At 44.8% G+C, this 15,585-nt stretch overlaps 1 protein-coding gene across 3 annotated transcripts in view; it reads right to left on the bottom strand.

Moving 5' to 3' along the window:
* LOC126298454 (uncharacterized) overlaps positions 1-15,585 on the bottom strand; it is a 65,762-nt gene that overhangs the window by 30,041 nt on the left and 20,136 nt on the right. For 2 of the 3 annotated variants that reach the window (XM_049989785.1, XM_049989784.1), the window contains exons 3-4: positions 4,749-4,831; positions 4,496-4,625 (exon numbers count right to left, since the gene is read on the bottom strand). The exons of the other annotated variant lie outside the window; for it this stretch is intronic. In XM_049989785.1, the coding sequence (XP_049845742.1) occupies positions 4,496-4,625; positions 4,749-4,831 (213 nt within the window). The remainder of the gene's footprint in view (positions 1-4,495; positions 4,626-4,748; positions 4,832-15,585) is intronic. 3 annotated transcript variants of the gene reach the window in all.

A 15,585-nucleotide genomic window follows, 5' to 3' on the forward strand; every position in this document is an offset into this window, starting at 1 on the left:
CGCGTTATAGGGGAGAGAGAGTGGCAGATATGATACGCGAGTTGGGATAGAAGTCATTAAAGCAAAGACGTTTTTCGTCGCGGCGAGACCTTTTTACGAAATTTCAGTCACCATCTTTCTCTTCCGAATGCGAAAATATTTTGTTGAGCCCAACCTACATAGGTAGGAATGATCATCAAAATAAAATAAGAGAAATCAGAGCTCGAACAGAAAGGTTTAGGTGTTCGTTTTTCCCGCTCGCTGTTCGGGAGTGGAATAGTAGAGAGATAGTATGATTGTGGTTCGATGAACCCTCTGCCAAGCACTTAAATGTGAATTGCAGAGTAGTCATGTAGATGAAACCGTCTCTCTCGGAAGCCACACTGATATGGGGACAATAGATCCAGAGATTCAAGGACCGAATTGAGCCGACGGGCTACCATCCATTCAAATAACCTGCGAACAACGTTTGTCAGACTAATTTGCCGATAGCTTTCGACAAATAGGGGGGGGGGGGGGGGGGTGGTCTTACCAGACTCAAACAGAAACCACGATGCTATCCCTCCATTGAGAAGGGATGTCACCCCTGGAGCCAAATACAGTTAAGTAGCCGCATAGGTTGTCATTGCGGAGCACTGATATGTTGAAGCAATTGGTTATGAATGGAGTCTGGGCCACGGGCCATATCATGAGAAGAAGAAAGTGCAAAAAGAAGTTCCCACTCAGTAAAAGGTTCGTTGTAAGATTCTGACTGACAAGGGGTAAAACAAAGTGGAAGGTTCGACCCACTGTTTCTGGTGAAGGAAAGCAGCCGGATAGGAGGCTGATGCAAAATGGGTGCAAGATATTCCGTGAGACTCAACAGGTCCGGGCAAAGGCCATCCCGGAGGGCAAGGCCCAAGAGGGTAGACTGCGAATGGCAACCTTTGAGTGTAGCCCATACCTGTGACAGACGAACAATAGAACCGAGGGAACAAACAGAGCGTTCCCAACACACCCGTTTGCTCTGATTAAGTAATGGGCTTTGGCAGGAAGGAGTTTAAAGGTAAAAAGATTGGCATCAGAATAATGCATCTTAAGTTGTTACAAAGCTTGACGGTGATCACGGATGGCAAATGTAACGGCCGTACTCCACCATGGGGCTTGCCGGCGGCGAATTGGTCCAGATGAGCGTGGGATAGCAAGGCTAGCAGCGCGAGATTGCAACGCAAGAAAGGATATAGATTTTGCAATTGTGCTCGCTAACACGTACTCCTGGGAGCTTTGAGTCCCCTGAAGGCAACTCGAGCTAAATAGTATCTCTGGTAATATAGTCCGTTTAAATACTGTATTGACTGATGGAACATTATTTACCTTCATTTTCTAAAAGAGCATTGAAGCATTTCCATGTAAGTTATTTTAAAGGCTATATCCCAAATAGCTAGCAAGTACTGAGCCAAAAATTGAATTTTCATCGAAAAGCTGTTGTATACCCATTAGAGCAAAGAAAAAATTATGAACATCCACGTAACCTTTTGAGAATAATATTCGCGTGTGCATATGGATGTAGATACGATATTGTACATCCGAAATATATTCTTTTTAGTTCGTTCATGATTCGAGGACGAAAAGTGGAAGCAGTATTTTGGAAATTGTAATTATGTCAGAGTTACGCTTACATTAGGGGCTTACTGTCTTACGAAAGCCAAGTCAAGGCATGGGACGTAAGTATACAAAATTTAACAGTAGTATGCTGTAACCCTGTTTTACTTACTGTTTTCGTATTATGGGCATTTGCTCAGTATCCTCTGCGATGCCAAAACTGCTGCTGTCGTTTGCCCACTTCTCGCCCCTCCGTCCAGTATCGTGTGCGGAAAGGTGGACCAGTATCAAAGAATTCACTAAATAATACGAGTACTTTCACCGCTATCGGGCATTAATGTGTGTAGCCGGTAGTAGCAGGACGAAAACAACCCATTGTGCAATATGTCATCAAATGCAATACTACTCATTTAAAACTGCAGATATGTATGTGATCTTGTACCCCGGCCTAACCGATCTTCATGATCTCAGGCTGTGTAACCGAGTTAACCTGATACTTTTAGTTTTGTGGAGATGTTATCACTCTACAGCCACTGCGGCGTTATGTTCAATTACATACGAGGATGAAGTGGAATCAGTTGCTGATCAGTAATTAGGCTGGAATGTGAAACCAAAACGTTTAAAACAAACTCACAGTATTTTGTATTTAACGCTGTTTAAAGATGGCAATAGAAAAGTCTTTAAAGATATGGTTATGTATGAAATCACAAATATTTAAGCACAGAGCTTTATTTCCCCTGACACGAAGTGCCTCGCGTACTCAAGATCTGAGAATATCTAGGGGTTTTAAACAGTTTACAGCTGCAATTTTCACTACCCTAGTAGTCTTCGTAACTTTCACTAATCCAAAATTAACGCAAGTAGGTTTTCCATAAAACCATACCCTTAATTACTAAATACTTTATTTGTGTACTAATACAATAATCCACTGATAATGTATTATGAAAATTGTAACATTGAAAAGCCGGCCAGAGTGGCCGAGCGGTTCTAGGCGCTCCATTCAGGAACCGTGCGACTGCTACGGTCGCAGGTTCGAATCCTGCCTCGGGCTTGGATATGTGTGATGGCCTTAGGTTAGTTAACTTTAAGTAGTTCTAAGTTCTAGGGGACTGATGACCATAGATAAGTCCCACAGTGCTCAGAGCCATTTGAACCATTCTGAACATTGAAAAAAATAACATCCTTGGGAGAAGTAAATATAATTTTCCGTCATATGCATGCGAAACATTTCTACAAGTTTGCAGTAATCCCAGTACTAAGGAATGAAGGTTCTAATTGATATTGTCGAACCACCAGTTTATTAAGTCATTGTTTGACAATACCAACATAATTATCTACAGAAGTATGGAGTGACTGGTAGAAACTGGCATGGGGGAGTTTGGGAGGAATGTAGGATCACCTGGGGCCATACCGTTCATAGGACTAATGGTGTTTAGACAGGTAAACCACTTATAGCATTTTCAGATTTAGAGGAAGTGTGAAACATTGAATACAATAGACAAAAAGTATTATTTTAAGTTATTAGGAGAATTGTGAGCAGAAATTCTAAAGCTTTTACAGGACCAAGATTGCAGCGAACGAAAGCTGCGGGTGCTAAACGAAGACAGTAGTTGAGAAAGGTTTCAGCTTGTCCACGTTACTAAATCTGTAATATGGAAGTAGTAAAAGAGTTTAAGCTGTTTGGAAGGATAACTTCAGTCACGAAATAATATGGGTTGTCTATTACATGGCAAACCAGCCAGAAACTAAGACTTTGAAGGTAAGTTTAACTGAATGGATAGTATCTTGGACCGAGTTTGTAAGATGACCGCCAACAGAAGCAGAACAAGGGTTATGTAGTCGAATCAGGAAACGCTGAATGATTTAGACTAGGCAATGAGGCACCAGAAATCGACGGGTTTTACTATTTTTGCAGTAAGAAGTAATGGCAGAACTAAATAGAAAATAAGAAGCAGACTTTCAACACCAAGGAAATCCTTCCTTAAATAGATATGGAAGGGTTTAATGTTAACATAAGACACTATGATTTTTCCAGAAATGTTTATTGTGCAGCGGGGTATGCACAGCCTGTAAGCTTCCTGGCAGATTAAACCTATGTCAACCACAACCAACCCAGACCCTTGTTTTCACAGGCTAAGGAGTATGGAATGAAAGTTTGTTGTTCAACGTCTGATTACGACTAGGTCATCACATGATGGGACTGGAAGTCTAGGGAAGGGAATCAGATATATCCTTTCAAAGGCATCACCTCGACATTTGTCTATGTGAAATGCGGAAATTAAATCTGGATGGCCAGAGAGGGATTTGAACCGCCAAGTTGAGATAGTTCTGCACAGTTTTCATCCTGGATTAGAGCTCTAGGGATGTGAGAGATTCTGAAGTAGCAGAGAGACTGTCGAAATTGAAGCTTTGAGGCAGGTCGTGCGTCGTGCATGGCTTGCTTAGTCGGTAACAGGTTTAACCTATGAGTGGAGTGAGGTGATAAGACTGTCGGGAGGACATTGCCCGTGAAATTTAATGTTCGTTCTCGGTCCAGCTATTTACATCTGCTACGAAGTTACAAAATAGATGTTTTCGAAATGTGGCACTACAGAAAAATACCAACTATTAGGTTGATATACCCGGTAACCAACGACAACGGTACTTTGAAATGCCATATCCGTGACTTTACCACTGTTAAGTTCACCGACGATTGCTTTCTCACTGTATTAGTATTTGAGTAACACCTATATTCTTCCGTACACGGTATCATTCGACAGTGAATTCAATTCTTTCAAATAGAAACTATTCTCCAGGTTAAAAGTCAAACTTTCTACAAGGCATTTGAATCAATTTAGGTACATGGAGAATCGTATAGCAAAAATAGTGTTACATCTTCTGGATATTTTAGGTGTAACAACTAATAGAGACGCAGTTGGTAAAAGGTTTTACTCACGGAAATCCGAAAGCGCTAACAAGGCTTCCCAGAGTTCGTAGTCATCCCGGTTCTCCATTACGAGGACTATTTGATATACCATGAAGAAACAGTGCATAACAATCCAGGGACCCATTAGCCTGATGTTTTTCTAATAAAAAGACATGCGTTCACAGGAGAAATTAACACAAATACTTAATTCTCAAGTACAAACGTTCCATTCACATCTAATTAACTTATTTCTTATATTACTGATTTGGTGACTTGTGCTTACCCGGTATCTCGATTGCACCAGATAGTAACACGCGAAAAAGTACATTGCACTGTGCACCAATGTTTGAGCGGCCATCAACTTTCCTGCAACAAAATGTTTACCCAAATTTTAGTAAAAATTCTTAGCCTTTGAGTTAAAAATCAATAACGAACTACTATTGCAATTCAGTAGTCTGCACCGTCACAATTTACACTGAAGTCTGAAGAAAGGTAAATTTTTAGCCCTGATGAGATGTTTAATGGGTATGAGCGACTCCGACAGCGTGTTTAAAAACTGAATAATCTCTAATAACAGGTAGTTCCGATTCCTCTATCAGCCATAAATACGAGAGCGGGCTAAAAACTAATGCCTCCGAATGTATGTGAGAACGCGGAAAGATTTTAAAGCGAAACAAAAAAATGGTTCAAATGGCTCTGAGGGCTATGGAACTTAACAGCTGTGGCCATCAGTCCCCTAGAACTTACAGCTACTTAAACTTAACTAACCTGAAGACATCACACACATCGATGCCCGAGGCAGGATTCGAACCTGCCTGCGACCGTAGCAGTCGCGCGGTTCCGGGCTGCGCGCCTAGAACCGCGAGACCACCGCGGCCGGCAAAGCGAAACTAACCGTAAAATTTTACACCTGTATTCTTCCTGTCTGTATATTTGCAGTCTGCTGCCGCTAGGGGGTTCCGAATTGTAGCGTATAACGTGATGTTTAACATAACTGCCGGTGTCTGAGTATCTGTTTCCGAAAATTAAACAATTTCGGGGACTTTACCGACACTGATGAAGCTGTGCAAGCAAAGTTGAGTGACTCAACAAAGTCAAACGTTCTACAGTGAAGGTATCAACGAAGTTGTCTGTCGTTGGGAGAAATTTATTCGTCCCTAGAGTAACTATGTTGAGAAATATGTAGACATTAAGGATAAAGATCCCTAACGTTAAAGTATGCCTTATTTAGATGGCTTTAAGATTATCTGTATGAATTTTGAGGCATTACTTTTCAGCACACCCTCAAAGCCAAGTGCCCACTGTGCTTCAGGCCACGAAGTAGAGTCCATACTGTGGTAAACATGCTAAAAACTATCGGTATACACTACCGAACGTTAATCCCTTGGTGGCATAATTCGCAAAATCGGCGAAGTGTGAGGAACCACAAAAGTTCTAAGCGGTACAAACGAATTTTTATAACTTCTGAGAGCACACAGGCAAGAAACAAGTTCAAACCAGAACGTGCGGCTTAGGTAGCACAGGTCCAGCATCGACCGGAGTCAAATTAAGCCTATGGCACCCGCTCGTGCTATTTTCCATAATTACTACTATTTACAGTTACTACTCTTTACTCTAAGAATTTCTTCCGGAACTAGTTTCAACTTTAAAGTCGGTTCTAGCCTAAAATTAATCCCTCAAGCATATTCATACTTTCGCTCTTTAATCTCATTTCAACTACAAAGAACGAAATGTAAAACTTATCTTGTTACTTAAAGGGTGTAAAGGCTCCTGAGCCGCTACAAGGTTCTATGACTTAAGAGCAGTGTAGCCAACCATTGTGTAGTGCTGCGAATACGGTTACGTTGAGTCTGAGGCATTAGTGGCAACTGGTCAGCACCCATTGTGATGCTATGAGCCCTTCCGGCCACTGTGTGTGCACTCCGGACGGCAGGGACGGCTAGGTTGCTCTTACCTAGAACGTGAGTACGGATGCTACGAGTAGCATCTCTGTCTGCTGAGTTGAAACGTGTGAGAGCTTCGTTTGAGTGCCCGGTATTCACTCTGGTGTTTGGCATTGATAATCTTCCCGCACCAACTAATACAATCAGGGAACGGTGTTAATTTCAGTAATATTCCGTTTATTCGGCGAGGTGTTCTGTGCAACTTTAAGTTGACGTGGACGAGCGGTGCCACCACATGATTTACAGTTTTAGTTTAGCGTATTACGTATGAATGTGCTTTGTGGAATGCTTGAGCTAAATTTTATTTAATTTACCGTCCAATTTGTATTTTATTTCCACGGACTTAGTAGCCCGTACTATGGTGCACCACTTATGTTTCTTTGTGCACCATGAGGCTTCAGTTCATCGTAAACACCTCTCATGTTCGAACTGAAGCCTCAGTTTCATGACGAAGTAGATGTGTTCTGGTTTGGTAAATTTACAAAATTACCGAGGTTTACGGTACTTTTGATGTGGACTTTGTTCTTTAAAATTGACCCTTAAAGGCAGTCGCACACTGACCCATTGAGCTTACATGTGGATCAGGGAATCTTGCTTTCTAAATTCTATCTTTCTTTGTGTGAGTGAGCAATGTGAACGCAGTGTGTGTGACCTTGATACATTGTATCCAGTAATTTAGCCCACATGAGTCAGTCCGTATGCTGCACTGTATGATGTGCCATGTGTCTATGCATCCCAAGTGACTTAACTTCTGTGTGTTTCTGAAAAAAAAACAAGGGTAAGGTAATCCATTTTCTCTCAACTTTAATAGAATTATAGGAGATCTCAATAGAGCCACAATCACTAATAGATAAGTGGTGTCACACTGATAAGGACATCGCACCGTTTAAAAACTTGTATCGTGCTTTCCTGTGTGTCTTAAAGTTACTGTGATTTGAAAATACGCTGATGTAACTGAGAACTGTGCCACATGCCATGAGTGGAAGGCAGAATTCTACATCAGCAGGCATGAGGGAAGAGCTCTCGCCGCGACTGCCGGTAGAAACATATCCACCTTTGAGGGTGTTTAGTGCCACACACCGCAGCAACGAGATGCTGCTCTATCAGGCCATACATCATCATTGTGTAAGGTGTGTCCTGAATACGCAGCCACATTTACACACGAGAAAGCATGTACCCTGCCGCCTGTTCAAATGGCTGAGCACTATGGGACTTAACCCTGAGGTCATCAGTCCTCTAGAACTTTGAACTACTTAAACCTACCTAACCTAAGGGCATCACACACACCCATGCCCGAGGCAGGATTCGAATCTGCGACCGTAGCGGTCGCGCGGTTACAGACTGTAGCGCCTAGAACCGCTCGTCCACCCCGGCCGGCCCTGCCGACTGTAGTTTTACTAAACACATTCGTATTTCCTTAGTTGTGCAGTCACGAGAAAACATGACCGCGCTGCAGCTTAATAGTTCAGGATTAGCTAAGCACGAGACCACACTGCCCTACGTAATTTAACTGTCTGCATAAGAACTGTTAAGCAGCGATCCCAGATCAGCCGACTGGGCTATCATATTAGTAAAGGTTTTGGCACGACTCGCTACCCTCACTGACCCAAGAGACAAGGTTAACAAAGCAAATTATCTCTGTTCTGTAGCTATCTAATTGCCTTCAGTCTCCAAGACACGACTACTAAGCTGAAAAATTCAGTTTAACCAACCGGCTCTCGACAAACCCAAGATCTTTAGCTTGCTAACATTTGTTAGCAAGCTAGAGATCTTTGAGTGGGAGTAAAACTAGAGAAAGAGTCACAACTGAATACTTCAGCTACAGGAACAACAGCTTGTTCCCGTTAATAAAACGCCGTCAAAACAATTTCCTTCATCATTGGTTCCCAAGATGAAACAATACTGTCTGAACATCTACTTCGTCCTGAATAACATTACTCAGGATTTTGATTAACAGCTGATCAGCTAAGATTACAGTAAATGTGCTGCCGTAAGATGTTTACACACTATAGAATGGTTACCTTCGCCTTACATTTAAAACTCGACGGTTTAATTCTTCCGAATCTGCATTCTATGCCCCATGATAGTGCACGAGCGACTGATTTCGTGAGCAAAGAGCAACACCAACTCTGGCTTGTTTCTCACCCACAGGCCATCTGGTTCAGCTCCCTCTACAGCTTCAGACTTCCCTGCTATGCTCTTCACACAACAACATAACCTGATTTTGCAAACCAATAAGGTTCGCGGAATGTCACAGAAAATCTTATAAGCCTACAGGGCTAAAGACTAATTTCAAACATCCGGAAAAGAACCATCATACACTGGACACTCCCGCCGCTATAATCTGAGGAAAATATGCTTCGAAATTAAGTAACCCAGCCCCGTGCTAATTACATCCACATACACACTTAACTACCGAATTTTATTGTATGGAGTATTTAGCATTGTACCTGTCATTGTTTAGTCCTGTTCGAATTGTTTATGGAGCACAGGAAGAATTTTTGCTTAAATCCCTTTCCATGCATTGTAGCTAGTCTCATATTGCATTCTCCAGCACTACAGGAGCGACATGTAGACGTTTTGATGATTTTCTACATTTATAAATTTTGGTTCTTGACACTTTGGAAGTAAGCTTTCGCGAGACAATTTTCGTCTGTCTTCAAGCGTTTGCCAGTTCAGGTTTTTCAGCATGTGAGCGATCCTTGAGTCAAACCTAAGATCGTTTGTGCCACCCTTTTTTTATGTAGTTCACGTTAGTGCTACTTGGTGTGAGTCATACTTGAGAAATACACAAGTATTGTACAGATTTGTTTTGTTAGCATTCGCCTTTACCGACTACATTTCCTCAGCGTTCTACCATTCAACTGATGTGGCCATCTGCTGTACCTACGTGATCATTCTGTTTCATAGTTAGTTCATTATCACAGAATAATTGTTTCCTGAGTCTAGTAATGCGCAATTTTAGATTTGTGGGCACTTAAGGTTAGTTGCCAATCTTTACGCTACTTTAAAATCTTGTCAGCTCTGACACTTTAGCTTTTTCCAAGTAGTGTATCAAAGAACATCTGCAAAAGATTATATTATATTTGATGACCTAGCACTTCTATATAACATGAACAACAGTCCGAACACCTTTCCCTGTGTACTTGTCTGAATTACATCTGACTCCATCTGAGGTAACAAACTGCAGGCTCCCTACCAAGACACGCTCATTTAGTCAGTAATATTTCGTTTTAAGTCACATGACCGTACCTTCGTTAAGGTGTAGGCGCGCGAGAGCATCAAATGCTTTTCTGACTGCCTTGATACACGGATTTCAGGGTGTCACGTGAGAATGGAGAGGTCGGTTTCCCATGACCTTTACTCTCTGAAGTCACGCTGGTTTGCATGGAATCGTTGGTTGGTTGGTCTGGGGTATAAAGGGACTGAAGTACAAGGTCATCAGTTCCTTTTTACTGGCGCAAGCAAGGCTCAAGTTATAAAAACACCCAACACCACATCTAAAATCAAAACGAATGGAACAACCAAAAAATGGGGAAACATACACCACAAGGAAAAGCAGAAGAAAGTATTAGATAGGGCATATGGTCTGGGCTGGCTAATCACAATAATAAAAGAGGACGAGCCATCCACTCTGCAACACAATGTCCACCCCAAAAAGACAAGGCGAGATGAATACATGTAAGGAAAAGACGACCACCAAGACAAACAAACGCTAAGAAAGTGCAACAGAGCTAATAATGGACGGAGGATGACGACCTCAGAGAGAAGGCTAGATGCCCACCCCTTAGAAGGTATGAAAACAACCGTCATGAATAAAACGTAAAACTAAAGCTGCTGTTAAGGCACTGTCGCCCAACACCGAAGGTAGGGTGCTGGGAGGGTTAAAAGTCCGCCGCAGAGCGGCTAAGAGTGAGCAGTCCAGCAAGATATGGATGGCAGTTGTATGTGAGCCACAGTGACACCGAGGTGGATCCTCGCGACGGAGGAGATAGTCATGTGTTAGCCACGTATGGCCAATGCCGAGCTGGCCGAGAACCAGAGACGCTGCAAGAGGACCACATGGAGGTCCTCCACACATTCGTAGTCTCCTTAAGGGCACGCAATTTGTTCTGTGTACTGAGATTATGCCATTCCGTCTCCCAAAGTTTAAGAACCTTGTGGCGTAATAATGATTCCAGGTCAGTTACAGGGATGTCAATCTCCAAAACAGATTTCCTTGTAGCCTGTCAGCAAGTTCATTTCCTGGTATTTCAACATGGCCTGGGATCCACACAAATACCACGGAACGACTGGACTGTTCCACAGCATCAATGGACTCCTTGGACGGGCGCCAACAAAGGATAGCAGGGGTAGCATTGGTCAATAGCTTCTAGGCTGCTGAAGGAGTTCGTACAGAGGAGAAACGACTCGACAGGAAATGTTTATGTGCTCGAGAGCACGAGAAATGGCCACAATCTCTGCAGTGGAAACACTGGAACCATCTGGCAAGAAGTATTGTTCACTATGTCCTCCATGAACTTATGCGAAGCCAATGTGATTGTCATCCATTGAACAATCAGTTTTTTGTGGGGTTATAGTGCGCAAAACTTCAATGTAAACCACTCCATGGTCCAAGTACATGTCAAGAACCGAGAGGCAGTGGCGGTTGTGAGCTGTGGGGTTAACCGAGTCCTTTGGACCATGTGAAAGGTCCAGGCAAAGCTTCGGCCTAGGTGTACACCATGGAGACCTAAGTGAATAGCTCTCGATGATACGTGCTAAAGGCAAGCACTCCTTTTCAGACAGAAGTGAGCGGACACAACACAATCTTAAGCACTGACCTGGACCTCTAATGCAGGAGATGAACTGCCATGTATGGGGAAAGGAGACAGTAATTCAAATGCTCAGAACTATGAATGTGTGCAATGTAACTGGCGAGCAGTTACGCATGCCTAACCTTCAATAGAGAGACTGCAGCCTTCACCAAGGCACTGGTCACTGGATTAAAATATCCTGTTGCCAGTCTAACACCAGTGATGGACTGGGTTGAGATAACGCAATACTGAAGGCGCCGCCGAAACATAAACCAGACTCTCACAGACAAGGTGGGAAAGAAAAAGGGCTCTGTAGAGCTGCAGCAGTCTAGAACGATCTGCACCCCCAGTTGGTGCCGCTCAGGCAGCAAGACATTGAGGTGCTGCCAGCACTTATGCTTCAACTGACTAAGATGAGGAAGCTGCGTCAATCTGGCGTAAAAAAACATTCCTCAAAGTCGATGTTTTTGTTACGGTTTTTAGGGCGCAAAACTGCTACGGTCATTAGCGCCCGGTCTGTGACTTAGGAAAAGCTAAAAAACGAAACTGGAAACCAGCATCAGTGGGAGCAAAACTCAAACAGTGGGGAAACCAAAAACAGCAGGAAAAGCTTAAAAAACCACTATAGAAGAGGGGGTTGTTTGTCCCCAAAAGGAACTTCAAATGACTGATATCCCACTGGCACTAATGAACTCGACAACACGATCGGCTGATCGCATGTCATTTGCTAAAATGGAAGATATATCAGGCGACAGCTATAGACGGTCGCGTAATGGAGTAAAAAGGGGCACTGAAGTAAAAGGTGTCTCACCGGCCACAGTTGAGAGCAGTGGGGACAGAGTGGGGGAGGATCGCCGCTTAAAAGATGTCGATGGCTAAAACGACAGTGCCCTATCCGGAGTCTTGTTAAAATTACCTCTTCAAGACGACGAGTTCGGGAGGAAGAGGTCCAAGCACAGGAAAGAGCTATCACGTCCCGCAATTTATTGTTGGGAAGTGTTGACCAATGTGCGTGCCATAAAAGAGCAACACGACGACATAAAACACTCCGCAGATCGGCGAAGGGAATCATGCGAATAGCTGGCCGAAGAAGAGAGACTGCAGCCTTGGCCGCTATATCGGCCGCCTCATTTCCACAGATACCAACACGCCATGGGATCCGAGGAACGCCACAGACACGCCCCACAAGTGGAGGCAGTCCTGAATCCGGTGGACCAGAGGGTGGAAAGGGTAGAAAGCTTGGAGACTGAGGAGAGAGCTGAGAGAGTCTGAACAGATAACATACTGTATCCGCTGATGGCGATGGATGTATTGGACAGCCTGGAGAACATCGTAAAGCTATGCTTCCATAGTCCAATTTCGAGAGCAGTAAGGCGCGATAGAGGCGAAGAAGGACCACTCGGTCCGCTCCCCAGGAGGTACTATTGAGGACACGGAGGGTGTTGAGGGATTGCAGACAGCGAGCCGAAAGATAGGAAACGTGGGAGGACCAGCACAGTTTTCTGTCAAACATAAGACCCAAGAACTTAGCGACGTCCGCGAACGGAAGGTTGACAGGGCCTAGATGTAAGGAAGGCGGAAGAAACTCCGTACGACGCCAAAAATTAACACAAACCGTCTTACTGGGAGAAAAGCGGAAGCCTGTTGCGAGGCTCCAAGAGTGGAGGCGATCGAGACAGCATTGAAGACGTCGGTCAAGAAGGCTGGTCCGTTGAGAGCTGTAGTAGATCACAAAATTGTCCACAAAGAGGGAGCCTGGGACATCGGGAGGGAGACAATCCATAATTGGATTTATTGCAATGGCGAACAGTAGAACACTCAGCACGCAGCCCTGGGGTACCCCGTTTTCTTGGGAGAAAGTACGGGAGAGAGTGGTGTTCACCCGCACTCTAAATGTGCGCTCTGCCATAAATTCGCGAAGAAAAAGGGGCAGCCCACCTCTATAGCCCCAAGAGAACAGTGTGCGGAGGATGCCTGTCCAACAGGTATCGTATGCTCTCTCCAGATCAAAAAATATTGCTACTGTTTGGCGCTTCCGGAGAAAATGGTTCATGATATAAGTGGAGAGAGCAACAAGATGGTCAACTGCAGAACGATGCTTTCGGAAACCGCATTGGGCAGGTGTTGAAAGACTGCAGGACTCCAGCCACCAAGCTAAACGGCAATTCACCATACGCTCCAAAACCTTACACTACTCGTGAGAGAAATGGGGCGATAGCTAGAGGGGCGATGTTTGTCCTTTCCAGATTTCGGAACAGGAATGACGATAGCTTCCCGCCATCGTCTGGGAAAAGTACCGTCGGTCCAAATTCAATTATAAAGGCGAAGGAGGTAACGCAGACTATGGGTCGATAAATGCAGCATCATTTGGATATGGATAGCATCCGGTCCTGGGGCGGAAGAGCGAGAAGAGAGGCCATGTTGGAGTTACCGCATGGAGAAAACAGTATTGCAGCTTTCGCGATTTTGAGAGGAGAAAGCAAGAGGTTGCACTTCTGCTGCACGTTCCTTCGGGAGAAACTGGCAGGTAATATAAAGAGCTCGAAATTTCAGCAATGTGTCGACCCAGTGAGTTACAAATTGCGACGGGGTCCACTAATGTATCATGTGCGACAGTGAGCCCAGAGACCGGGGAGAAACTATGCGCGCCTGATAACCGTCGAATCCGACTCCAAACTTCCGAGGAGGGAGTGAAGGTGTTGAATGAACTAGTAAAGAAGTGCCAGCTTGCCTTGTAGCTATCGCGGATGACGCGACGGCATCGCGCACGGAACTGCTTATAGCAGATACAGTTGGCCAAAGTAGGATGGCGGCGGAAAACGCGAAGAGCACGTTTCCGCTCACGTATTTCGTCACGGCACGCCTCGTTCCACCAAGGAACTGGGGGGCGCCGGGGCAATTCGGAGGTGCGAGGTATTGAACGTTCCGCAGCTGTAAGAATAAAGTCTGTAATACGTGTGACATCATCCTCAACGCTAGGAAAGTTACTGTCATCGAATGTCGCTAGAGACGAAGAAACTGTCAAATCGGCTTGGTGGTCACTCGATTGTGTATCAGCAAGGGCGAACCATTCGAAGCGCCGAGCTAGCGGAGCAGTACCGACCGAAAGGTCCAAATGAGAGCAATTTGTCGTGGAGGCAGACAAAAACGTAGGGTCCCAAGTGTTGAGGCAAACAAGATCCGCTTGGTGGAAGACCTCTAGCAATAGTGAGCCACGCGGACATGGATGTCGAGATCCCTAAAGCGGGTGGTTGGCATTGAAGTCCCCAACCAGCAAATAGGGGGGTGGAAGCTGACCGAGAAGGTGGAGATCAGCTCGTGCCATTGACGTGGACGATGGAATGTATACAGTACAAAGAGGGAAAGTGTATTCAGAAAGGGAAAGATGAACAGCGACTGCTTGGAAGGAAGTGTTTAAGGGGATTGGGTGATAATGGAGAACATTATTGAGAAGAATCATGAGTCCATCTGCTGGAGTGCCTTTAACAGAGGGGAGATCAAATCAAAATGACTGAAAATGGGGAAGAACGAAGAGGCCATGGGGACGCATATTTGTTTCCTGAAGACATAAGATGACCGGCGAGTAGGATCGTAAGAGGATCGGTAATTCATCCCGATTGGCTCGAATGCCGCGGATATTCCAATGGATAATGGACACAGGGTCGACAGAAAGTGGAAGAATGTGGCCAAGGTTGCCGTCAACTCAACGACTGCTCAGAGCTTGCGACCGACAGCGTGGAACGGCACTCAGCCGAAGGCAAAAGATCCTGATCCATAGGTGCTTCAGGAGCAGCTCCTGCCAACAGCGATCGGCCGGTTGATCGGTCACCAGCAGTGCGCCTCGGCGACAAGTCGGCCGAGGGCGGTTACTGCCAGGTGGTGCTGTAGATGAGACACGCCGTGGCGGAGAAGGAGAGGAACTGGGTTTCTTATTAGCCTTCCTGTAAACAATGTTTAGATGGAGGAGCCGATGGTTGTGAAGTTGGGTACATAAAAAATCTTAATGAATATGCTCTTTTTTGGAAGTCCGGGTGTCTGACTTGGGTTCGAGATTTAGCAGAAACCGATGAAAGGTGAGCCATAGATGGAGCAGGCGAAAGTGGGGAGGTTGAACGGGCGATCTTTGCGCTGGCCGATGTGACGACCGTGGCACTAAAGTTGAGATCTCAAGTCTGTGTGGCTGCCTCCTTTGTTGGCCAAGGAGAGGGAAGGACAGTGCTGTATTTTCCTGTCTGATGCACAGTGGGCTGTCGACTTGCGAATAATTTTCGAGCAGCAAAGGTCGACACCTTTTCCTTCACTCTGATTTCCTGAACGAGCTTTCCTTCTTCAAAAATGGGGCAATCTCGAGAGGAAGCAGCGTGGTCACCCATACAGTTGA

This window comes from Schistocerca gregaria, chromosome X (assembly GCF_023897955.1).
Source record: "Schistocerca gregaria isolate iqSchGreg1 chromosome X, iqSchGreg1.2, whole genome shotgun sequence".
In the NCBI taxonomy this organism is placed as follows: Eukaryota; Metazoa; Arthropoda; class Insecta; order Orthoptera; family Acrididae; genus Schistocerca; species Schistocerca gregaria.